Genomic DNA, 26,797 nt, shown 5'->3' on the forward strand with positions numbered 1-26,797 from the left:
GAATTGCCTCCTTCTGTGCTATAATTCTTCTCTGGCTCTATGAGGGTTGGGAGGTGCACGTTAAAGGAACCCTGGTGAGTTTCTGCAGTGCATTTTGTAGATGGTGTAAATACTGTCGGCGTGTCAGAGATAGAGGGGGTGAATATTTAAGGTGCCAATCAAGCAGATTTCTTTATTCCAAGCCTTCTTGAGTTGTTGTTGGAGCTATCATCATCCAGGCAAGTGGAGAATATTCCAAATCAGTTCTAACTTGTGTCCTATAGACGGTGGACAGGCTTTAAGAAGTCAGAAGGTGGTTTAATCACCACAGCATTCCCAGCCTCTGACCAGTACTTACAGCCACAGTATTTATGTGGCTGGTCCAGTTAGGTTTCTCGTAAATGGTAACTCAATTCACAAGTCATCATTTTGTAATGTACTTTCAGCTGAGGTCCAACAGCATTCGGTGCAGTACAACCGAGGGGAGATGGACCGGCTGAAAGACCAACTGATGATTGCTTTTCGGCAACAAATGGAGATCCATCGCAGCCTCGTGGAGCTTGAAAACACCAACATGGAACTTCACATTGACACCTCCAGACATTTATTAACCATAGCTGAGTGAGTTCCAAAGCATCTTAATAATACCACAAGGACTGTGTTGTGTTATGCTTCTTCATGTAGCATAAGCTGCTTCCTTGATGTATGCTCTGATAAAGGAAGGTTCAGACATGGAGATAGGTTTATTGAACAGTTAAAAATTCTGCTACTTGAGTTCGACTCTCCTGCTAATCTTGCTATAGTAACTCAATCTAAATAACCAGTCTGCTCTAAGCCATGCGGTGGGTGTGATGCTTCTGATCTGCCCCTGTCCTTCTCTCTGAGTGTCGCCTGTGGAAAGAGCAAGAGCATGTGTGCCCTGTCCTTTTATATGGGTTGTGTAATGCCCCCTTGTGATAGTGTCACCTCTGGGTGTCTTGACTGCCCATTGGTCGTGCCCTATTCTGTGTGTTCATTATCTGTATGTCTGCATGCCATGATGTCTCTGGTGCTCCCTCTAGTGTTTACTTAGTCGTAGTGTACTTACATTAACCCTTTGTGTATTTACAGTGATGCATATCACCACAGACTGTAAAGGTTGATTAAAAGCAAATGCACTGAACTTTGCAGGACATTAGTGAACAATATACTTGCTTGTCTCATATGATTCAGCACATTTTATATGTGCATATTGCATCAGAAATATATCATGCTGGTTACCCCATAACCTTGGAGAGAGCCCCTTGAATTTTCACATCCCAATATAAAACAGTAATACCGGTGCCAGTAATACTGGAGTTCCATTACATAGAATTTACAGTGCAGAAGGAGGCCATTCGGCCCATCGAGTCTGCACCGGCTCTTGGAAAGAGCACCCTACCCAAGGTCAACACCTCCACCTTATCCCCATAACTCAGTAACCCCACCCAACACTAAGGGCAATTTTGGACACTAAGGGCAATTTAGCATGGCCAATCCACCTAACCTGCACATCTTTGGAAGGTATATAAGTCCGATTTGAACAGGGTTTACTGGTTTCCTTCATTTCCTTCATTGCCTTTTTAATCTTTTGATGAAGGAGGAACAGTGACAAGAAAGGTCCTTGTATTGATTCCAAGGCTGCTAATACCACCTTTTGGGGCACACGCGATGTTCGGTGCTGGATGAAACCACTAGCATGGAGTTGGCATCCTTTATATTGTCCATTGTTGCAGCTTCTTGGTGTCTTGCTCTCCTGGGTATCATTATTAAGGCCTTTAATATTCCAGTTATGCCGCCCAGCTTCGCACCAGGTCTACAATGATGTGTATTTCCTTTTAAGTTTATTTTTTTGCGACTGAGTGACATTAGGGCTTTGTGAACGATTTATAACTGTAACTTAAGTATCAGCCAAAAGCTTGGTTGTGTTTGAAACCCAAGGGAAATTCTTTCTGGCTGTCAATGCAGAAAGTAAATTAAAAGTACATTATATCCACTGCAGTCAAACCATTCATTGAGCTGTATGGGAAAACTATTTGGCAGGAAGGTAGTTAAAGCCACAGCAGCGGCGAAACTCCTCATTTTACAGTGCATGCTGATCATGATGCACAGTCCTTTTCAAGAGCAGAGTTGCTACCTTTCTTCAGCTACTCTTGCTGTTGCTTGGCTGATTATTTTTTTTTTTAGCCGAAATAGCTGTACCAGCCTCCCCGGACAGGCGCCGGAATGTGGCGACTAGGGGCTTTTCACAGTAACTTCATTGAAGCCTACTCGTGACAATAAGCGATTTTCATTTTTCATTTTCAAACAACAACGGCGACAGTGGACACCCCTTTCTTGTACCTCTGTGCAGCCCAAAACTCTGTGATTCGCACCCACGCCACAACCTTCGGTCCAACCCCAAACCTACCCAAGATCTCAAATAGGTACCTCCACTCCACCCGATCAAAAGCCTTCTCTGCATCCATGAAGGCTGGCACCCGCCCCACCGATGCCGTCATTACTACATTCAAGAGCCTCCTGATATTACTGGAGAGCTGCCTGCCCTTTACAAAACCTGTTTGGTCGTCCGCCACCACCCCTGGCACACATCCCTCCGTCCTTCCCGCCACCAACTTAGTCAGCACCTTCACATCAGTATTCAACAACAAAATGGGTCTATATGACCCACACTCCAGCAGATCCTTCCCTTCGGGATTTGCGTAATTGATGCCCGCGTCACTGTCTCTGGCAGCTCCCCATTCTCCAGTGCCTCACTAAACATCCACAGCAAGTGCAGCGCAACCTCCGTTGCAAACGCCTTATAGAACTCCGCTGGAAAGCCATTTGGCCTCAAAGCCTTCCCCAACCTCATTCCCCTAATACCTACCTCCCTTAGACCCAGCGGCTCCTCCAATGCCTGCCTCCTCTCTTCCTCCAAACTTGGAAACTCCAATCTGCCCAGAAACCGTCCCATGTCCCCTTCCTCTCCACCTGGCTCTGCTCTATATAACTTCTCATAGTAACCCGGAACACCTCATTTATTTCACCCGGCTCTGATACTACCTCTCCCCTCTCCGTTCTCACCGTTAGAATTTCCCTGGATGCAGCCTGCCTCCTCAGCCGATGGGCGGGATCCGGCTCCCCTGCTCTCGGCCTCTACCTTAAAGACCTCTGGGGCCCTGTTCACCTCTGGGGCCCTGTTCACCTCTGGGGCCCTGTCCACCTCTGGGGCCCTGTCCACCTCTGGGGCCCTGTTCACCTCTGAGGCCCTGTCCAACTTTGGGGCCATGTCCACCTCTGGGGCCTTGTCCAACACTCCCTGCTCCACCAGCCCAGATAACATCCTTGACACATATTTTGTAGCGCTCGTTCCTTCCATGCCCCTGACAGCCCCACAATCTGTAGGTTCTGCCGCTTGGACCTGTTTTCCTCCTCCTCCATCTTCACCCTCAGTGACTTACTACATGAGTCTCCCGGGACTCCACCTCCGCCTCCAAGGTCACGATCCGGTCGCTCTAGTCAGACACCACCATCTCCGCCTTGTATCTTCGCCCCTTGTGCCTCAAGGCACTTCTCCACTGGGTCCATTGACCCTCCCAGAGGTGCTACTCTCCCTGATGACCTTCGACCAGTCCCTATGCATCTCTTTCGTTTGCTGTCAAAATTAATCTTTGATGAAGGCCATCAACTGTTCCACCTGGGACTTTCCCACTGGCGCTGACCATTGCCCCTCTGACATTTTCCCAATTGTTCCTGCGCCATAGGCCCTCTCCAATTCCTCAGCCAGGTCTTTAACTGTTTTTTGCCAGGTCTGTTAGCCAGTAGGCATACCAATCCTGGGAAGAACCTCTCCCTCTACACCTTCTGCACCACTTTCCAGTCGGAGCTACCCCACTAACGGGTATAAAGTGCCCAAACCAACGCCTTCAAGCCGGAGCTGCCTTGTGTGCGACCACTCCATAGCCGCCGCCGGAAGTCCTTAATAAATAGTCTTTAATAATTGTTACACGACATCTGGGCTGTTTATTCTCACTCGGGTTATACTTGTCCCTTCATATCAAAATAAAACATAATTATACACCCCCACAAACCGGTGTTTTAAGTTGGGATACCCTCGCAGATAACATCAATGTGCTTCGGGACAGCAATCTCAGCCATATTTTGGTCAACGTCCTTATTTATTTCCTTAAAAAAACGCAGGTCTTTCTTTAAAAGTTCAATATGCCTACAGTAGTTGGGGAGGTTGTAGTGAACCTTCACGACACTGTTTAAATACAGGATGTTGGTGAGTTATTGAGGTTGTAGCGCTAACAATTATACTCAAAAACGAGAGACATGTACAATCGAGGCTTTATTGCTGTGCGATGCTACTCCTCCATCTACAATTGTAGACTAAGGTCAGAGTGACTCACACGCATATTTATACACAAGCTCCCTGTGGGCGGAGCTAGCCGGCAGGGGCTTACCGGAGGAACCTGTATTACAGGTACAGCCATACATCCCCCTACTGCAAGTACACATCACTACAGTGGTTATATCACCACAGAGGTCCAAGTAGAAAACCATTTTTTCCAAAAGATAAGTAACATACAGCAGGTTGCCCATGATTTGATTCAACACTGAGATTCAAATCAACCAGCAACGGTACTTAACAAAGAACACTGTGCTTTGATTGGTATTATACGCAGATTTCAGTATTTTCATTGTCGACCATTGTATTTTGTAACAAGCTGAGCTGATACATATGTGTAAGATAACATACATTGTTTGAAATTGACCTTGGAAAAATGAATTACAGTGAAACAAACCATAAATTCTTGTTTTAGAATGTTCTGGTTGTTGTACAAAGTATCTGTGAAAATGAGTTCAAGATTGGAGAGTGGGGGCTGCTGATATCAGGAGCACTTTGTTTAGCTTGCAAACAGGGGTGGTAGGGGATGACTAATCCTTCACTGATAGAATCATAGAAGCTCACAGTTTAGTAAGCTTTGAGGTTCACAATAGATGTGCTGGTTCTTTGCTAAGTTTGCTCTCTCCGTAGTCCTTAACCTCTGTTTTCTTCCAATTCTTCGACGGTACCATTATCCCTTCCCTGTGGCACCGCCTGCCATATTGGGCAGGAAGCAAGAAAGAGAGGTCTTCTACCTACACCTGGATCTGGCGTTAATCTTTCGGTGTACGCCTTGCAATCCATGTTCCTGCTCCCACCCCCCCCCCCCCCTCAATGGCCCCGATTCCCCGCACTGAACCCAATCCCTGATCCACTCCCCTTCTCAAACCCTAACCCAGAACCCGATCCTCAATCCCTCACCCCATCCCAGCTCAGCCTCTCCATACTGACCCCAACAACCCAAGCACCTGGCAATGACCATCACTAACAAGACAGAATCTAACTATCTTGACAGTCAATGCCAGTTCAAGCTTCAGCTCATCTTCACCAACGGACCTTTCACACGTGGCTGGCAACATTGACATGTGTTCAGAGGATCAATATCTAAGGAGCATTGGAACATGCCCTGTGAGTGAACTGTGCTCTTTCACAATTGGCACAATTTCTCTTACATTATATTTAAATCCTTGGTGTCCCTGTTCATTCATATCATTGTGGGTCTTCCTGCCCGCCCTGTGAAGATCACCAGATATATATACAGTACTGTCTTCTCTTTATTTTTCTCATCAGTCATTTTTTTCTAAAAACTCAATTGCATTTGTCAAAACCAACTTCTTTATAATAAATCCATGTTGGCTATCCTTAGATAAATCCTTAAACTATGCATCTCTAAATTCTCACTAATATTAAGTTTGATCATAACTGATGTTAATTCACAGTTATCCAATTTAACTTTCTTTTCCTTCATGAAAAGGAATGTTACTTTGACGCCCCTTGGCTTTAATTTATTCTTTTGTGGGATGTAGGCATTGCTGGCTAGTTTATCATTTGTGGTCCATCCCTCATTGCCCGTGAGAAGGTGGTGGAGAGCTGCCTCCTTGAACCGCTGAAGTCCAAGTGGTGTAGGTCCACCCACCGTGCTGTGAGGGAGAGAGTTCCAGGATTTTGACCCAGCGACATTGAAGGAACGGCAATCTATTTCCAAATCAGGATGGTGAGTGACTTGGAGGGGAACTTGCAGGTGATGGTGTTCCCACGTATCTGCTTCCCTTGTCCTTCAAAATGGCCGAGGCCACGGGTTTGGACCATGCTGTCGAAGAAGGCTTGATGTGTTGCTGGAGTGCAACTTGTAGATGGTACACTCGGCTGCCATTGTGCATCGGTGGAGGAGGGAATGAATGTTGAAGATGGTGGAAGGGGTGCCAAACATGCGGACTACTTTGTCCTAGATGATTTTGAGTTTCTTGAGTGTTGTTGGAGCTGCACTCATCAAGGCAAGTGGAGAGTATTCCATCACACTCCTGTCTTATACCTCGTTAGATGGCGAGCAGGCTTTGGGGAGTCAGGAGGTGGGTTACACTCTGCAGAATTCCTAACCTCTGAACTGCTCTTGTAGCCACAGTATTTATATGGCTATTCGAGTTCAGCTTTTGGTAATCAGTAACCCCCACAATATTGATGGTGGGGCAATTTAGCGATGGTAATGCAATTGAATGGCAAAGGGAGATGGTTAGATTCTCGGTTGTTCAAGGTGGTCATTGCCCAACACTTGAGTGGTTTATGGATTAGTTGCCACTTCAGCGCAAGGTTAAATGTTGACCAGGTCTTGCTGCAAAAGATCACAGACTGCTTCAGTATTTGTGAAGTCACAATGTGCATGTCTAAGGAAAAATAAAAAATTGTAGTCAGAGCCCCGTTAGCTTCTCTCTGACTTCTCAACAAACCCAATGGCATTATCCAAAGTACTGGAACTGGAAACAATTACTTGATAGAACTTAAAACAGAAGCAATAAAATAAATAAAATCTAGGAAATGATGGAAGCACTGAGCAAGTCAGACAACATTTCTGGGGGAGGTGGGGGAATGTTCAGCAGTCAGGGAACACAAGTAATGGAACAATTGGTGTCCTTTGCATGAGACCATAAGATATAGGAGCAGCATTAGGCCATTTGGCCCATCGGGTCTGCTCCGCCATTTGATCATGGCTGATATGTTTCTCATTCCCAATTTCTTGCCTTCTCCCCGTAACCCCTGATCACCTTATTAATCAAAAACCTACCTTCTCAGTCTTAAAGATACTCAGTGACTTGGCCTATATAAAAAAAGGGGTATGATTCTCAAGGGGTAGAGGAGCCAAGGGACCTGGGTGTATATGTGCAAATTGAAGGTGGCAGGACAGATTGAGAGAGTTAATAAAGTATAGAGTATCCTGGGCCTCAATGATCCCGTCATTGCAATAAAATTTTCCCACTGGCAGCGTAGCCCCACCAGCGGGTTTCCTGGCGGCGTGGGGGGGGAGGGGGGATTTACAATAGGAAATCCCATTGACAAATGGCGGGAAGATAGAATCCCATTGCCAGCAAACGGAGCACAGTTGAGAAACATGGTCTTCATCAATAGTGGCACAGGATACAAGAGAAAGATACAAGAGCAAGAAGGTTATGTTGAATTTGTGGAAGTCAACCTCAGCTGGAGTATTACGTCCAATTCTGGGCACTTTAGGAAGGATGTGAAGGCACTGGAGAGAGGAAAGATTCACGGGAATGTTCTGGATTGGAGAGGTTAGGCATGTTTTTCGTGGAGAAAAGAAGGCTGAGAGGAGATTTGATAGAGGTGTTCAACATCGTGAGGGGTCTGAACAGTGCATACAGGGAGAAACTGTTCCCACTCGTGAAAGGATTGAGAATGAGAGAGCCTTGATTTAAAATGATTATTAAAGGAAGCAAGTGATATGAGGAGAAACCTTTTCATACAGCAAGTGATTCAGGTTTGGAATACACTGCTTGAGATATTGGTGTAGGCAGGATCAATTGAAGTATTCCAAAGGGGATTTAGACTGTTATCTGAAAAGGAAGAATGTGCAGGCTCATGGCGAGAGAATAGAACTAGATGAGTTGCTCATTCGGAGAGGCAGTGCAGACCAGATGGGCCAAATGGCCTCCTCCTGCACCATAACAATCCTGTGAGGAGATGGTTTGGGTAAAGTCGAGGTAGTTTCCAAGAAATGGGAAAGGAAGGGCAACCAAAGCCAGAATTCCCAGGATGACACAGGTTGTAGAGCGGGATGAAGCGATACACAGGAGGTGTACGATAATTGCCAGTTTGATCACACAGGAAAACCAGGCTGAATTGAAAAAGTATATTGGACACATAGAAAAGGAAATAAAGAGAAGTAAGAGAATAGATCAGTGGCTAACACAAAAGGAATCCAAAAGATTCTGCACCGGCTCCTGGAAAGAGCACCCTACCCAAGCCCACACCTCCACCCTATCCCCATAACTCCTGCTAACCTAAGGATAATTTATCATGGCCAATCCACCTAACCTGCACATCTTTGGACTGTGGGAGGAAACTGGAGCACCCGGAGGAAACCCCTGCAGACTCCGCGCAGACAGTGACTCAAGCGGGAATCGAACCTGGGACCCTGGTGCTGTGAAGCCATAGTGCTAACCACTATGCTACCGTGCTGCCCCACGGTTGGTTGGTTGATTGGAGATGAAAATATAGCAGTTAAAGTGTTTTGTTTTATTGTTAAGCATTGTTTAACTGGTAATTGTAAGCTGTTTCTTGTATTATGTTAAAGTTAGTTAATACTGTGTTGATAATATAGTTTGTTTTAATTTACCATATTCCTATTTGTTTGTGGAGTTACTACTGGAGAAAAGTTTCCATTCCTCACAGTCTTACCAATTAAATAAAATATTGAAGTTGCTGTCCGGTATCCTAGCAACTCTTCGGGTCTGGTCTGGGATTCAATTGTCTTTAAAAGGGGAAATGGGTGGCGGCATGTGGCGCAGTGGTTAGCAATAGGACTGCGGCACTGAGGACCCGGGTTTGAATGCCGACCCTGGGTCACTGTCCGTGTGGAGTTTGCACATTCTCCCCATGTTTGCACCCCCACAACCCAAAGATGTGCGGGTTCGGTGGACTGGCCACGCTAAATTGCCCCTTAATCGGAAAACAAATAATTGGGTACTCTAAATTTAAAAAAAGGGGGGAATTGGATACATATTTGAGGAGAAAAGGTTATCGGAATTTGGGGGGATGGGGGGATTGGGAATAACTGGATAGCTCCTTGATAAAGCAGGTGCAAACTTGATGGGCTGAATGGCCTCCTCCTATGCTGTACCATTCGAATAATTCTATGGATTTCCCTCAGGTCTTACCGAATCTTAATGGCAGGACCTGATCACCATTTTTGAGCACTGTTTCCCAGTCTCACAAGTCAGTTTGAGAGGCTGGCAGGCTAGGTGTCAGGTGGATAGCCCTGTGTAGAGGATGAGAGAGGGATTGTGAGTGGGGAAGTGTGTGAGAGGGTGTGAATTTCACTGATGGGTGTTGGGTGCTCCGAGAGAAATCACAGGTTGGGTTGGTGTTATAGCCTGCCTGCTTACCATTGGCTGGGGACTAACGACAATCCCACAATCCTTTGGGAGTATGAGCTTCCCCAATGAGGGGGGAGGAGAAATCATTGGCAGATTCCCCGCATAAATAAAGCTGGCCAGTTTGGAACCGGCTAGAGGAGAGAGAGCAGCAAGGGAGTTGCTGCTGCTGCTACTGTTGTATATATATGTATGTTATTGTAAATAAATGTTATTTCTTTCTATCCTTCAACTCGTGCTGGATTCTTCGTGGCCCTCACAAAAGTTGGGATTGAAATCTTTAACCTTTTAACTTCCTATCAATCGAAAGCACCAATTTTTGGGGATGTGGAGGTTAAATGACCACACAATAAAAATTAATATAACCTTGTTCCTTTCAGCTAAACCTGTCCATTAATGCTATGGTCAACTGCACATGTGTATGATTTGAGCATATCTAGTACAGTAGTCCCCCTTTATAACGCGGGTGTTGGGGTCCAAGACAGCCACCCGCGTTGTATCCGAGCCGCGGATATCCATGATGGGGGTTTTAAATTTATTTAAAAATCTATGCTAGCGCTTCCCATTGTGAGTCTACGGGGGGCGGGGGGAGAGGTCAGACCCCCGTAGACTCACAATGGGAAGCGCTAGCATAGATTTTTAAATAAATTTAAAACCCCCATCTTGGATCCAATTAAAACAGTGTCAATTTCAGCGGCCGGCTCACTTTGATCCGGAGAGGGAAGCTGCTCTCACTGAAACAATCAGCCGGCCGCTGAAATTGACACTGCCCGCTGCTCTCTCCCTCCAATCCAACTTTTAAGTTTTAATGTTTCTGATTGGAGGGAGAGAGCAGCCGGTAGTGTCAATTTCAGCGGCCGGCTCACTTTGATGCGGAGAGGGAAGCTGCTCTCTGAAGCAATCAGCCGGCCGCTGAAATTGACACTGCCCGCTGCTCTCTCCCTCCAATCAGAAACATTAAAACTTAAAAGTTGGATTGGAGGGAGAGAGCAGTGGGCAGTGTCAATTTCAGCGGCCGCTGATTGCTTCAGTGAGAGAGCAGCTTCCCTCTCCGGATCAAAGTGAGCCGGCCGCTGAAATTGACACAACTGACAGTTGGGGTCCATAAGCCCCCCCGCGGTATATCGCGAACCGCGGTATTGCGGAGCGCGGTATAACGGGGGACTACTGTATCTAGTTGTGCTGAAATCATCGCTTCACTCTACCGAGGACCCAGATTCGATCCCGGCCCAAGGTCACTTTCCATGTGGAGTTTGCACATTCTCCCCAAGTTTGCGTGGGTCTCACTCCCACAACCCAAAGATGTACAGGGTAGGTGGATTGGCCACACTAAATTGCCCCTTAATTGGATTTTTCTTTAATGATGTCATCAATATGCTTTTGAAACATTCACCTGCGTATGAACCTTGCACATGCGCGTCACTTAGTAATTTTGGCAATTTTCGCAAATGGCAGTGACTCTGTGGGAACCTCCTCTGAATGAACATTTCCGTGTTTCTGGTATCAGATGATTCACTGTAAAGGGTTACGTTTCAGTTGACAGAGTATTATGGGCCAGGGTTTAGAGAACACCAAAGTATATCATGGAGTTCACCTGATCCACAACTTTTAATAGATTTTGATTTTGGGGAGCACAAGGGCCCACTTTGCAGGTGTGGTGCAACTGAGTGCTAAAGTATGTTTAAAACAAAACAATGTTTATTCTATGAATCTGGTTAACATTTTATAAACACACTGTAAATATCTTATCAACTACAAACACTGATACTTTCCAAAATACAATATTCTATGGCTAACCCTTAATAACTTCCCAAACAACATCCATCAGTTAAATCCTTTTTAAAATAAAGACAGCAGGTTTAAATGCTTTACAACAGTGTTTTTCAAACTTTTTTTTCGAGGACCCATTTTTACCAACCGGCCAACCTTCGGGACTCAACCCGGCCGACCTTCGCGACCCACGCCGGCCGACCTTCGCGACCCACACTGGCCGACCTGCGCGACCCACCATTTTCTCTCACCTTGTTTGCTGCTGACAAAAATGGAGGAAATGGTTTTGGGTCCCTTTGGCCCTCGTACCCGCTCCTCCAATGGAACCTGTTAGATGAAGGTGATGCCTTCTGGTGTCGGAAAGTATAGAGTCTCCATCTGTCCAAAGTTCTGCATTTTTTTCCTGTAAGATTTTATCAAATAAACCCCCCCGAACTTGTAAAACAAAATGCTGCGACCGTTTTTTAAAAAATGCGGCCGCACTGCGCATGCGTGACTTGGAGGGGAACTTCAACACGCATGTGCAGTGCAGTCGAATTTCTTTTACATGTTCGCGGCCATTTGTAAGGCTGCTTGCAACCGGCGTTATTAACAGCCGGCTGTTGCACGCAGGTTTGCACGATCAGGAGCGCCGTGACGGACGGCTCCGCGACCCTCCCGACACCCGCCAGCGACCCACCCGTGGGTCGCGCCCCCGGGTTTGACAATGCCTGCTCTACAGAAACAGGAAACAGGTATTACTTTGAATCGTCAATGATCTGGAGACATTCCTTAGCTTGTAAAGAGAGTGATCATTATACAGCTGTTTGCTCTTAGTGCAGCTTTCCACCTCTGAAAACAAAACTAAACACACTGCAGCTGCCAACTCAAAAACAAAAGTGAAAGACAGACAGCTCAGCTCCACCCACACACTGACATCTATGCAACTATTTGATAAACACCCATTTCTTAAAGGTGTTTTTCCATTGTGGGCATGGTCAGACCTTCATCTGGAGAGGTTGCGCTTTGTCTACGGTTCCTTCAGAAGCACAACTGACTTTTGAACAAGACTGGAACGTGATCAGAGCTAGGATATTCAGAGGTGTTGTCAGGAAGCATTCTTCACACAAAAGCTCCCCAGAAAATCTGTTGAGGCTAGATCAATTGAAAAGTTTGAAAACTGAGATTGGCAGATTTTTGTTGGGCAAGGGTATTTATTGGAAGATATGGAACCCAAGCAGCTAAATGGAGGGAAAGATATGGAGCAGCCCTCATCGAATTGAATGGCATTTCAGGCTCAAAAGGCTGAATGGCCTCCGGCACTGGAAGAGTTCTGGGAGGGGGTGGCGGGGACGGTATCGAGAGTGGTGGGAACCAGGGTCAAACCAGGGTGGGGGCTAGCGATTTTTGGGGTTGGGGTGGAGCCAGGAGTACAGGAGGCAAGGGAGGCCGGAATATTGGCCTTTGCGTCCTTGGTAGCTCGGAGAAGGATCTTGATTCAGTGGAGGGACACAAGGCCACCAAGCGTTAACACCTGGTTAAACGACATGGCAAGCTTCATCCAATTGGAAAGAATCAAATTCGCCCTGAGAGGGTCGGTACAGGGGTTCTTCCGGCGGTGGCAGCCCTTCCTTGACTTTCTGGATCAGAGATAGGAACCGGAGGCCGGAACAGCAGCAACCCGGGGAGAAAAGGGGGGGGGGGGGAAGGGAGGGGGGGGGGATAGCAACGAAGGGAGCACGTCAGCGGGGGGCCGCGGGCAATGACTGCCCGAGGCCATCGGCAGAAAGGGAAAAACGGTTTGGTTGCTAGACTGATAGCGCGGGGGGGGGGGGGGGGGGGGGGGAGGGAGGGTGGGGGGGTGCGCGCGGGGGAGGGCGTGGGGAGGTTTTTCCAGGGGGGACTTGTGGTGTTATAATTTAAAATGTAATAGGGGTAAATGTTTGTATCGAAAAATTTCAATAAAAATTATTAAAAAAAAAAAAAAGGCTGAATGGCCTACTCCTCTGTGATCTTGCATAGGCACTGCTTATTGTGTACTCAGTGGAGTTGCTGGTGCTCAAAATCTGTCCAGCGATGTATCGGGGGAATTCAGAGCACCAGCAGCAGATTGTGGAATCACTTCATAATTAATATATAAACACGGTGCGATGGATATTCGGAGAAATGCCACAGGCTTGGAGTCACTCAGGTCTTACCGAGTACATAAATCTGGATCTGACCGTAAGGCCTGTTACAGCTTTATTAATTACTCCTGCTGCCTGAATTGTCATCAGATTGGCTGATATGTAATATATTCCTCACTGCAATCTTTTAGATCCTCTAGAATATGAAATCACTGCACGACAGTGGAGGTAATAGCAGGAGACCACAAATATATTATAGACATTATGTACAACATTGACAGAATCATATTACTCGATAAATTATTCTGCCCTACCTTCTGTGAAGACTGTTTTAATGCAAATATAAACTGTAACTTTGACTCTCTACCCAAAGACTTTGGCGAACTCAGAAAAGAGCTGTTTTCTCACCTTATTCCCAAAACAGTTGTATATATTTTACATTATATTGCAGCAAAAATAGCAACAGAAATAAGATGGCCAAAGGCACCACAAAACTCATCCCACTCTCCCATAATGTACATTGACACAAGACCCATGGGGCAAGGGTCGCTGACAGCGATTGATCGAATACAGTTTCAAAAACTGTTGAATATTCATCAAGTGCGACAACCTTGAGTTAAATGACAGTAGCTGAGTTCTGTCGCATTTTTCACCAGAGAGGACCAGAATTCATTTTAAATGTACTCGGCTGGTGTTGTTTTTCATCCAGGCTGCACTGTTTAGTGAGTGGCGTATTGCCTCTTCAATGTGATCTGTTTCTGAGGTACCTGTGGATCCGAAGGGGATATTTCCTCTTGTGGGAGAATATCGAACTTGGCGAATTGGCAATGCTAAATTGCCCCTTAGTGTCCAAAGATGTACAGGTTAGTTGGGGTTGTGGGGGCAGGGGCGGTGTCCAGGTGGAGTGCTCTTTCAGAGAGTCTGTGCAGACTCAATGGCCTGAATGGCCTCCTTCTGCATGGTAGGGATTCTTTATATGGGGATAATGAGTCTTTTGAGCTCTCTTTCTCAAAAGGCAATGGTAGCAGAGTCTCTGGCCGGGATTCTCCGATCCCATGCCGGGTCGGAGAATCGGCGGGGGGGGGGGGGGGGGGGGGGGGGGGGGCGTGAATCCCGCCACGCCACGCTCCGACAGCAGGCCGCCGATTCTCTGGCAACTGGAGAATTCAGGTCAATTGCGCCGGCGTGGTCGCTGCAGCGCCGGTTGGGGGGCATTGAAAGTGCCCCCCCCGCGATCGACGGGCCGAGTGCCAGCCGAGTCCGGCTGCCGTCGTTTGCGTATGGTCCTACCCGGCGGGACCTCGAGGTTCTGGCTGCGGGGGCCGTCCTGGTGGGGGGGGGGGTGCCGATTCGGGGGGGGGGGGGGGGGGGGGGCGCTTCCACGGTGCCAGGCCCGTGATCAGGGGCAACCGATTGGCGGGCGGGCTCATTCCGGGGGGGGGGCAATGTTCCTCTGTGCCGGACCCCTGCAGGGCTCTGCCATATTGCCCGGGCCGGGCTGGCGTGGAGACGGCCGTGGTGCACATGCGCGGACCCGCGCCGGCCGTGGCGCGCACAGGACTCTAGCGCCATTCTAGCCCCCGAGGAAGGGGTGAATGCCTCGACCTGGAGGCCCATTGATGCCGGCGTCGCTCGCGCTGGTTTTTACGCCGGCGTCAACACTTGGCCGGGATTTCGGAGAATCCCAGCCTCTGATTGTTTTTAAGGCAGAGCCAAATAGATTCTCGATAAACAAAGAGGTGACAAGTTATCTAGGTAGGCGAGAGGTTATAGTCCAATCAGCCAGGATCATATTGAAGGCGAAGCAGGTGTGAGGGGCCGTGTGACCTCCTAATTTTGTATGTCCATACATTCAGATGTACCTTTCTTCTGTTGATATTTGAAGCCGATCATTTTCTTTTTGCTGAAAATGTTGTGTTTTCTCTTCAGTTGGGAAAGAGAGAAAGCAAAACGTGACCGGAAATGGTGGGAAGAGAAATGGAGTGAGAAAACTGATAAAGAGCAAGATGACGAAGAGAGGGAATCTGGAATGACGGACGAGTTGGATATGTCGGAACCACTGGAGGTTTCTGTGGCACGGGAGGAACTTGGCATGCTTCTAACCGAGCAGAGGAAAACTGCAGCTCTCAAGGTAAAGTACTGAGAGCCTTCATGCAAAGGTGGTCAAGTTGAAATCATGAGAAAAGCGAGCTTTAACTTTACACGTGTTCTAAGATATTCCAGCCTGGAATTTTTCAGCTCCACACACAGGCGGGGTCTTCCAACCACGCCGTTGTGAACGGAGATTTCAATGTCTGGCCGGGGATGGAAAACTCCGGCCTCTGTGTTTATTTGGTCCCCCTGTTACTTATATCGTTAACAGAGGAGGCATATTATTTATTCCAGTCACGCAAGAAGTGTGGACTGCAGCGGTTCAAGAAGGCAGCTCACCACCAACTTATGAAGGACAATTAGGGGTGGGCAACAAATGCTGGCTTAGATAGTAATGCCCACTGTAATGAACTCCAATTGGCTTTATTGGTTGGCCAATTGGAGTATGAGCTCCCTCAATTATAGCTCATTGAGGGGGTCCATATAATCACCTGTGTAGGCTTTGTGAGCCAGTCTTTAGTTGACTGGACTGCTAGCAGCACTGTTTGTAGCTGCTCCTGTGATATCGTTATTGTAAATAAATATTGGTGTAGTGACGGAACTCCTGCCTCCCGTGGATTACTACACCCACGTTCTGCGAAATTGTATGTAGAAAATGGTTCACTTAATGCCATAGATATGTCAACAATTGTTTTGAGGGTTTGGGATTTGAAACACTGCGCTAGTCTTTAAGCTTTTTGAACCTTGAAAAGTAGTCAGCAAGATGCTAAAATATTTATTTAGTTTAGATCTTGAATGGATACTGGTATGGGACAGTGAATGGAAATTAGCCTAATCCTGCCAGCAGTCATGTCACACCACTGCGCCACCGTGCTGCCTTCATTCAGCCACTCCTGAGCTTCCTCCTTCAATGCCACTGCCCTGACCTGCTTTGAAATCATCTAACAATTTGACCAATTGGCATTGAGAGAAAATAAATATTTGCACTGATTCGGTGCCTTTCCTGACCTCAGGATGCTCCAAAGCCCTTTACAGTCAATGAAACACTTCCGAAGTACAGTGGCTGTTCTGCTGTACAAATCTCTGAACTGGACACTTTTCATGTTAAGCAGAAGATGCAATGATCCTTGCAATGACCCAGCCCTGGAGCACGTTACTTGGTCCTTTTCCTAATCCAAAATTACTTGTGGAAGTAGCTTCAGTTTTCTATCTCTCTGCCCATTTCTGATCCAAACCCAGGTTTTACCTGGATGCACCCCTCGTGGCTAATGTCATGTGAGAGTACCTTTAAGAAACGGATCTTTAAGAATGGGTCTTTATCAGTGATGTCACAGTGTGGGTGGAGCTGGGCTGTCTGTCCACTTTACTTTCGTTTTTTAAAAAATAAATTTAGAGTACCCAATTACTTTTTCCAATTGAGGGGCAATTTAGAGTGGCCAATCTACCTACCCTGCACATCTTTGGGTTGTGGGGGTGAAACCCACGCAGACACTGGGAGAATGTGCAAACTCCACACGGACAGTGACCCAGGGCCGGGATTCGAACCCGGGTCCTCAGCGCTGTAGGCAGCAATGCTAACCACTGTGCCACCGTGCTGCCCCTTACTTTCGTTTTTGAGCAGGCTGCTACAGAGTGAGTATTTAAGTTTCATTTTCAGAGAGAAGAGCTGCAGTGAAAGCCAGTAGATGTGCATGGATCGCTCTACAAGCTAAAGAGTATTCATTTGGATGATTTCAAAGGGATAATTGCTCTCATTAGAGAATTTAAACCTGATCTCTGTGTTATAAGGGTCTTTGTCTTCTGGATGTCGTTTGGGAATTTATCAAGGGTTATCTGTGGAGTACTGTATTCTTTGGGAATTTATTGGTGTTGATAGTTGTTAAGATGTTTACTGTGGGTTTATAAAGTGTTAACTGGTTTCAAGAATAAACATTGTTTTAATTTAAAAGTGCTGTAACACTCTGTTGAATGACACCTGAAAGGCAGGCCCATGTGCTCCCCGTAACCACAATAAATTCAAAGTTAAGGGTCAGATGAACTCCATGATAAACTTTGGGGTTCTCTAAACCCTGGAACTTAACACTAACAAGTAACAGATGGATAAAAGAGAGACGCAGGTGCACAGTGGCACATGGTTAGCACTGCTGCCTTAATGTGCCATGGACCCGGGTTCGATTCCAGCCTTGGGTGACTATCTGTGTGGAGTTTACACGTTCTCCCTGTGTCTGCGTGGGTTTCCTCCAGATGCTCCGGTTATCTCCCACAGTCCAAAGTTGTGCAAGTTAGGTGGATTGGCCATGATAAATTGCCCCTTAGTGTCCAAAACGTTAGATGGAGTTACAGGGATAGGGCGGGGGCGTGGGCTGAGGTAAGGTGCTCTTTCAGAGATGGGTGCAGACTCGATGGGCCAAATGGCCTCCTTCTGCAATGTAAAGATTCTATGATATGGTCATTAAAGGGAAGGCAATATCTGGGGCATGTGCAGTTGTTGAAAGGGTAGACGGTGAAAAATGATGTTCAGAGAACATTTTCTAATTGGAGAGAGTTGTTTCGTGTTCAGCCCAAATGATCTGGGCTTGGGTATAGAGAGTACAATTTTGAAGTTTGCAGATGATAGGAAAGTTTGCAAGATAATAAATAGTGAACAGTATGGTAGGCTTCGGGAGGATGTACACAGATTGGTGAAATGGCAGGCACAATTAAATGTGGATAAGTGTGAAATGATGGGAGAAATAGCATGGGGAGGCAGTATCACCAAAATGATGCTAAGTTCAAGGGTATGTAAAAGCAGAAGGATCCGGAACGCATATTGACAAATATTTGAAGGTGACAAGGTGATATGACAGTTGAGACAGTCTAGAAAATACTTGGCTTTGTAAACAGGAGCATTGAATACAAAGCAAAGAGGTCATGCTAAATCTTTAAAACCATGTGGTTAGGCCTCAGCTTATGTACAATTCATGGGCACTATGGTTGAGAAAGGATGCCAAGGCCTCAGACAGGGCTCGGAGGGAATTTTCCAACATTATGTTAATGATGAGGCACTTCAGTTCTCTGGAGATTTTTGAGAAGCTGGGATTGTTTTGAAGAAGAGTCACATTGGACTCAAAACATTAGCTCTGTTTCTCTCTCCACATATGCCGCCAGACCTGCTGAGTTTATGCAGCATTTATGCAGCACGGTAGCATTGTGGATAGCACAATGGCTTCACAGGTTCGATTCCGGCTTGGGTCACTGTCTGTGCGGAGTCTGCACATCCTCCCCGTGTGTGCGTGGGTTTCCTCCGGGTGCTCCGGTTTCCTCCCACAGTCCAAAGATGTGCAGGTTAGGTGGATTGGCCATGATAAATTGCCCTTAGTGTCCAAAATTGCCCTTAGTGTTGGGTGCGGTGTTGACCTTGGGTAGGGTGCTCTTTCCAAGAGCCGGTGCAGACTCGATGGGCTGATTGGCCTCCTTCTGCACTGTAAATTCTATGAAAAAATTTTTTTTTCTGTTTTTATATTATTCTTTCATGCCTGCAAGGTTCAAGGAAGATACAGGGTGAAATTTTACAGCCCCTCCCAAGGCAGGATTTTGCTGTCCCACTGAAGTTGAATGTCTTGCCACATTTCCCGCTCCTGCCTGCTGTAAAACTGCCCATAATAAAGAGTTTTGCAATTATGATGGATTGTCTTGCTGCAATTATACAGGGCCTTGGTGAGGCCACACCTGGAGTATTGTGTGCAGTTTTGGTGTACTTATCTGAGGAAGGATTCTCTTGCTATTGAGGGAGTGCAGCAAAGGTTTACCAGACTGATTCCTGGGATGGTGGGACTGATCTATGAGGAGCGATTGAGTCGTTTCAGATAATATTCACTGGAGTTGAGAAAAATGAGCGGGCTGTCACAGAAACCTTTAAAATTCTAACAGTACTTGACAGGGAAGATGCATGAAGGATGTTCCCAATGGTGGGGGAGCCAAGAATCAGGGGTCACAGTCTGAGGACATGGGGTAGGCCACTTAGGACAGAGATAAGTAGAAGTTTCATCACCCAGAGAGTGGTGAGCCTGTAGAATTCTCTACCACAGAAAGCATTTGGGGCTAAAGCATCATATGTTTTCAAGAAGGAGTTACATATAACACTTGGGAAGAAATGGATCAAAGGATATGGGGAAGCAGGAACAGTTTACTGAGCTGGATGATCAGCCATGATCAAAATGAATGGTGCAGGTTCAAAGGATCAAATGGCCTCCTCCTGTTCTTATTTTTTATGTTTCTGATGCACTATCAATTACGACGAGACAAGAGTAGAGAGTAATCGAGGCTTTATTACACAGAGATGTGTGGTCTCCTCCAGGTGCTGCCAAAAATAGCTCAGTCCGGAGAGCACACACATTTATACTCCGCCTACCGGGCAGAGCCAGCAGGCAGGGATCTACCCCCATACCTGTAGTACACGGGCCTTACCGTTATACCCGTATGCAGTGCAGTATATACAATACAATACAACAGTGGGGACTACCACATTCACCCCCTGTTAAAAATGAGTCCAGCGGGGGTGGTGGACAACTATTTATATACAGGTTGTCATTAAAATTTCAGAGGAGGTTACAAATTTAGACGATCGGGCTCCTTGATCCATCGTTGAGAGCGCCGCAGTGTTGGTGGCGAGTCAGGCGTCGGCTCGATCGCGGTCACTCCGGGAGCGTGTCGCCATCCTCTTCATCCCCAGGTGGGACCAAGGGGAGGATGGATCGTCCTGGAGCAGGGGCTGTGGCGGGATGCGCCGGGGGAAGGGAGGGTGGTGCTGGGGCAGAGGGGAGGGGTGTGGGGACCCAGCTGGCGCCAGGTCCCTGAGGGAGAATGTGTCTTGGCGGCCGTTGGGGTACGCTACGTAGGCGTACTGCGGGTTCGCGTGGAGTAGCTGTACCCTCTCAACCAACGGGTCCGCCTTGTGTAGCCGCGTTTGCTTACGGAGGAGACCGGGTCCTAGAGCTGCCAGTCATGTTGGGAGCAAAACCCCGGGGGTGGACTTCCTAGGGAAGGCAAAGAGATGTTCATGGGGGGGTTTCGTTAGTCGCAGTACACAGGAGCGACCGAATGGAGTGAAGAGCGTCGGGGAGGACCTCCTGCCAGCGGGAGGCCGGGAGATTTCTGGACAGTAGGGCCAGCTGAACGGCCTTCCAGACCATCCCATTCTCCAGCTCCACCTGCCCATTTCCCCGGGGGTTGTACCTCGTCGTCCTGCTAGAGGCAATGCCCCTGTTGAGCAAGTACTGGCGCAGCTCATCGCTCATGAATGAGGATCCCCGGTCGCTATGGGCGTAGGCGGGGAAGCCGAACAGAGCGAAGATGGTGTTGTGTTGAGGGCTTTGATAACGGTGGCAGACGTCATGTCGGAGCATGGGATGGCGAAGGGGAATCTCGAGTACTCGTCAACCACATTGAGGAAGTACGTGTTGCGGTCGGTGGAGGGGAGGGGCCCTTTGAAGTCCACGCTGAGGCACTCAAAGGGGTGGGAGGCCTTCACCAGGTGCGCACAGTCTGGCCGGTAGAAGTGCGGTTTGCACTCCGCACAGACCTGGCAGTCTCTGGTGATAGCCCTGACTTCCTCGATGGAGTGGGGCAAATTGCGGGCCTTTATGAAGTGATAAAAGCGGGTTACCCCTGGGTGACAGAGATCGTCGTGCAGGGTGCGGAGTCGGTCTACTTGTGCGCTGGCACATGTACCTCGGGATAGGGCATCGGGGGGTTCGTTGAGCTTACCGGAGCGATTCAAAATCTCGTAATTGTAGGTGGCGAGCTTGATCCTCCACCTCAAGATCTTATCGTTTTTGATCTTCCCTGCCGTGTGTTGTTAAACATGAAGGCAACCGACCGTTGGTCAGTGATGAGAGTGAATCTCCTGCCAGCCAGGTAATGCCTCCAATGTCGCACAGCTTCTACGATGGCCCGAGCCTCCTTTTCGACGGAGGAGTGCCGAATTTCGGAGGCATGGAGGGTGCGGGAAAAGAATGACACGGGTCTGCCTGCCTGGTTGAGAGTGGCGGCCAGAGCGACGTCTGATGCATCGCTCTCGACTTGAAAGGGGAGCGTCTTGTTGACCGCGTGCATCACGGCCTTGGCGATGTCAGCCTTGATACGGTTGAAGGCCTGGTGAGCCTCGGTCGTCAGGGGGAAAGCGGTGGATTGAATGAGTGGGCGGGCCTTGTCCACATAGTTTGGGACCCATTGGGCGCAGTACGAAAAGAACCCCAGGCATCGTTTGGGGGCCTTGGGGCAGTGGGGGAAGGGGAGTTCCATGAGGGGGCGCATGCGATCGGGGTTGGGCCCTCGAACTCCGTTCTGGACCACATAGCCGAGGATGGCTAATTGGTCCGTGCTGAACACACACTTCCCCTTGTTGTAGGTTAGGTTAAGGAGTTTGGCGGTGTGGAGGAATTTGGAAAGGTTAGCGTTGTGATCCTGCTGGTCGTGGCCACAGATAGTGACGTTGTCCAGGTAGGGAAAGTGGCCCGCAGTCCGTACTGGTCAACCATTCGGTCCATCTCCCGTTTGAAGACCGAGACCCTGTTAGTGACGCCAAAGGGAACCCTAAGGAAATGGTAAAGGCGGCCGTCCGCTTCAAATGCAGTGTACTGGCAGTCCGCCTTGCGAATGGGGAGCTGCTGGTAGGCAGATTTCAGGTCTACTGTCGAGAAGACCCGGTACTGTGCAATCTGATTGACTATATCAGATATGCGTGGGAGGGGGCACGCGTCGAGCTGCGTGTACCGATTGATGGTCTGCCTGTAGTCAACGACCATCCTGTTTTTCTCCCCAGTTTTTACCACTACCACTTGGGCTCTCCAGGGGCTGTTGCTGGCCTCGATAATACCTTCCCGTAGCAGTCACTGGACCTCAGACCTGATGAAGGTCCTGTCCTGGGCACTGTACCGTCTGCTCCTGGTGGCAATGAGTTTGCAATCCGGGGTGAGGTTTGCAAACAGGGAAGGTGGGTCGACCTTCAAGGTCGTGAGGCCGCATACAGTGAGGGGTGGTAGGGGCCCGCCAAATTTCAAGGTTAGGCTCTGGAGGTTGCACTGGAAGTCCAGGCCGAGTAGCAGGGCATCGCAGAGGTTGGGGACGATGTAGAGATAGAAGCCTCTGAAATCTACGCCCTGGATGGTGAGGGTTGCAGTGCAGTATCCCCGGATCGCCACGGAGTGGGAGCCGGAGACCAGGGAGATTCTTTGGTTAGTGGGGTGGACCGTGAGGGAGTAGCGCCTTGCCGTATCGGGGTGGATAAAGCTCTCAGTGTTCCCAGAGTCCAGAAGGCAGGAAACCTTGTGCCCGTCGATCTTCACTGGCGTCGATGCGGTCGCTAGGTTGTGCAGTCGTGTCTGGTCGATCGTAACGGAGGCCAGGTGTGGTTGGTCGGCGGCGGTTGCAGGCGATGAGCGGCCCGATGGGGTATCCGACGAGCAGGGATTCTGAGGCGGGGAAGATTGCGGCGCCCACAGGCCGCATGTGTTCTGGGGTTGGCAAGATGGCGGCGCCCACGGGCCGCAAGTGTGAGGCGAGCAAGGTGGCGAGGAAGATAGCGGTGCCCACGGGCTGCAGCGGTTGTGAGGGGAGCAAGATGGCGGCGCCCACGGGCGACACGTGGTCTGTGGGGAGAAAGATGGCGACGCCCGGGGTTCGCACATGGGAGGCGCCGGGGCAATGGCCTTGCAGAGCACGCTCCATGCCGAGCAGCGTTGTCGGAGGTGCTTTGACTGTCCGCAGAAGTAGCACTTAGGTCCCCCAGGGTTGTGTGGTTGCAGGCCTGGGGTTGGCTGGGGGCGGTCGCTGACAGGGTGCATGGTAGGGTGTTCGCTGGCGGGGTCCACAATGTCCAGGAGGGGTAGGCCGCGCGATCGGGGGCATACGCCTGTATATTGCATGAGGCGACTGTGAGCGAGAGCGCTAGTTTCTTGGTCGCCGCGAGGTCGAGGGTAGCCCCTTCGAGGAGTCCCAGGCGGATGTAGGCCGATTCTATGCCTGTAACAAATGCGTCTCTAAGTAGCAAGTCCGAATGTTCAGAGGCCAAGACGCAGTCTCTCTTGGAGGGCACGCCAGAAATCTTCCACAGACTCACCGGGAAGTTGATGCCGCGTGGAGAGGAGGTGCCTGGCGTAGATCCTGTTGTCTGCTGCGTGTAGTTCTCCTTCAGTAGTGCCATGGCCTCAGCGTATGTCGGCGTGCCCCGGATGAGGGGGAAGATCTCCGAGCTCAGGCACATGTAGAGGATCTGGAGCTTCTGTGCCTCTGAGGGTCAGTCGCAGATCCTATGTATGCCTCGAAGCAAGCTAGCCAATGTGCAAAGGCCGACTTGGTGTTGTTTGCTTGAGGGTGCAGCTGCAGGCAATCAGGCTTGATGCGGAGATCCATCATTTTAAAATCTGTGTGTAATAAATTGATGCATTATCAATTACGACGAGACGAGAGTAGAATAAAATCGAGGCTTTATTACACAGAGATGTGTGGCCTCCTACAGCTGCTGCCGAAATGGCTGCAGCTCAGTGAGCCCACACATTTATACTCCGCCTACTGGGCGGAGCCAGCAGGCAGGGATCTACCCCCATACCTGTAGTACAGGGGCCTTACCGTAATACCCTCGTATGCAGTATATAATACAACAGTGGTGACTACCACAGTTTCAATGTAGCGGGAACAGATTTAATAAAAGCAAAATAAAAACTATTTAATACATTGGGAAAAGGAAAAGGGTTAGAGAGGAAATAAGGAAAGATGTTTTATGCAGAGTGTTGTTAAGATCTGAGACACAGGACCCAAAAAGGTGACGAAAGCGATTTTTTTTCTTTTCTAAAATTTAAAGTACCCAATTTAGCGTGGACAATTCACCTACCCTGCACTTCTTTGGGTTGTGGGGGTGAGACCCCCACAGACACGGGGAGGATGTGCAAACCCCAGACGGATAGTGACTCAGGATCGGGATCGAACCCGGGTCCTCAGCGCCGTGAGGCAGCATTGCTAGCCACTGCGCCACCCGTTGAAAGCTATTTCTGTAGCAATGTTCACATGTCAGTTGCACACAAAGAGGGCTCATTTACAGGGCTATGGAAAAAATACTGGGACTAATATGGGACTAATTGGCTTCTTCTTTCAATGAGTCAGCATAGTTGTCAGGGGCTGAATGGTCTCGTTCCGTGCTGTTCAATTTTATGAGAGCAGTTTTAACATGGAAGAGTGCGTGGGTGTGGGAGTGGGTGGGAGAGCTGGTGGAACTGACAACACATTGGGAGGTCACCTCCATCCCAGCGACCTCTGGGTTTCACTCCAGTCCACTCAGACTCAACCCTTCAGGAGATGGGGTGGTAATTAACTTGGTATGAGTAGAGCGATACTGAGACTGGTTCTTTTTCAGTCTAACGCATGATCCACAGGGGTCCCAGACTCTGTGAAAACCACAAGACAAGAACACAGTGACAAATCAGGTGCTCAGTGCACCTCTACAGAGAAATGTGCCACCACATAGTCAGTATGCAGCTGCTTTACCAACTCATGGGAAATGGTGGTCACAGTACCAGAGATCATAGAATCCGTACAGTTTAGAAGGAGGCCATTCAGCCCATCAGGTCTGCACTGGCCGTCTGATAGAGCACTCTAGCTAGGCCCACTCTCCCGTCGTATCCCCATGACTCCGTAACTCCACTTTAATCTTTGGACTCTTTGGAGAGGCAATTCAGCGTGGCCAATTTCATATTTCATAGAATTTACAGTGCAGGGAAGCCATTCGGCCCATCTAGTCTGCACCGGCCCTTGGAAAGAGCACCGCCCTTAGAAAGAGCACCCTACCCAAGCCTACACCTCCACCTAATCCCCGTAACCCAGTAACCCCACCCCACCTTTTTCACACTAATGACAATTTAGCATGGCCAATCCTTCTGCACTGTAAATTCTATGATCCTATGAAACCGGAACACCCAAAGGAAACCCATGCAGATACGGGGAGACAGTCATAGGAGCATAGGATTTCGGAGCAGAAGTAGGCCATTCAGCCTTTTGAGCCTGCTCTACCATTCAATAGGATCATACTGATCCGACTGTGGCCTCAACTCCACTTTCCTTTCTGCCCCCCGGTAACCCTTGACTCCCTTGTTGGTCAGAACTCTGTCCAATTCAGCCTTAAATGTATTTAATGACCCTCAGCTTCCACCGCCCGGGGGGAAGGGAATTCCACAGACCAACAACCCTTTGGGTTTAAACAAAAAACGCCTCATCTCCATTTTAAACGGTAAACCTCTTATTCTTAAACTGTGACCCCTGGTTATAGTCTCTTCCAAAAGAAAAAACATTCTCCCGGTATCCACCCTATCGGATCCCCTCAGGGGATTTTTCAATAAGATCACCTCTCATTTGTCTAAACTCCAGTGGGTGCAGGCCCAACCTGTTCAACCTCATCCTAGAAATGAGTTGAGTGAACCTTTTCTAAACTGCTTTGAATGCAGTTACTTGTTTCCTTTCTCAAATAAGGACAAAAAATATCGCGTTTGAAGCAATTCAGAGAAGATTCACTCGACTCACTCCTAGGATAAGGAGTTTGGGCAACAGCAGCAGATCCCAGTACTCCCAAAAGTCCCGCCTACTCACTCCGATGCAGAATCGTCTCCGGAAATGAAGCCACGACACGCAGTGTAGAGGTTATATCTGGAACTGACAGCACAGCAGTCATTAAAGAGTGCAACAGCAGAGAATAGCAACTCAGCTGCTCATTAAGAAGCTCTCCCAGGGGATGAAAGGTGTGCACGTTTCCATGAGGCGTAGGCTGCATGCAGCCCTGGGGCAGACACAGCGGAGAGCTGGCAGTGTGAGTGAGGAAAGTTGGTAGTTGAACAGGTGTAAGCGCTGGAAAATTGTCCTGAATAGCTATTGCAGATTCTACCCGCAGCACCAGATGTGAGCGAATAGCCAGTACTCAGAATCTCATAAAACAATCTTGCTTTCAACACCACAAAGAATCTGAGGGTTATATTCTTTTGCTAACTATAGCAACAATTTAGAACCGAATATAAAAGCTAGAATCCTATTATTGCCATTTCTGCTGTTGCTTAAATCAACCCAGGTTTTCTGAATGATAGGATTCTTCTGATATGGAAACACACTGAAAAACGGTAGCTTCTGTTATCAGCACTTTCTGCACAGAGTATGTTGCCTTGAGCTGTTGAGTGTTTCTGTTTTTCAAACCTGTTTGAGGTGTTTCGAGGGCGAGCTGTTGGCCAGGGCAGCGGAAGGCCCCTGCTCATCATCAAATGGAATGTGGGATGTTTGAAGTCCCACTGGGAGAACAGGTTTAACTTTTTACCTGAAGCATGGCACACACTGTGAGTGCCGAATAG

General features: G+C 48.4%; 1 protein-coding gene across 4 annotated transcripts in view; it reads left to right on the plus strand.

The window, feature by feature from the left end:
• Window positions 1-26,797, plus strand: part of si:dkey-26i13.8 (kinesin-like protein KIF19) — a 243,236-nt gene that overhangs the window by 126,730 nt on the left and 89,709 nt on the right. For all 4 annotated transcript variants that reach the window (XM_038820811.1, XM_038820813.1, XM_038820812.1 and 1 more), the window contains 2 exons: window positions 426-600; window positions 15,276-15,477. In XM_038820811.1, coding sequence (XP_038676739.1) covers window positions 426-600; window positions 15,276-15,477 — 377 coding nt within the window. The remainder of the gene's footprint in view (window positions 1-425; window positions 601-15,275; window positions 15,478-26,797) is intronic.

The sequence above is a fragment of the Scyliorhinus canicula genome, chromosome 15 (assembly GCF_902713615.1).
Source record: "Scyliorhinus canicula chromosome 15, sScyCan1.1, whole genome shotgun sequence".
In the NCBI taxonomy this organism is placed as follows: domain Eukaryota; kingdom Metazoa; phylum Chordata; class Chondrichthyes; order Carcharhiniformes; family Scyliorhinidae; genus Scyliorhinus; species Scyliorhinus canicula.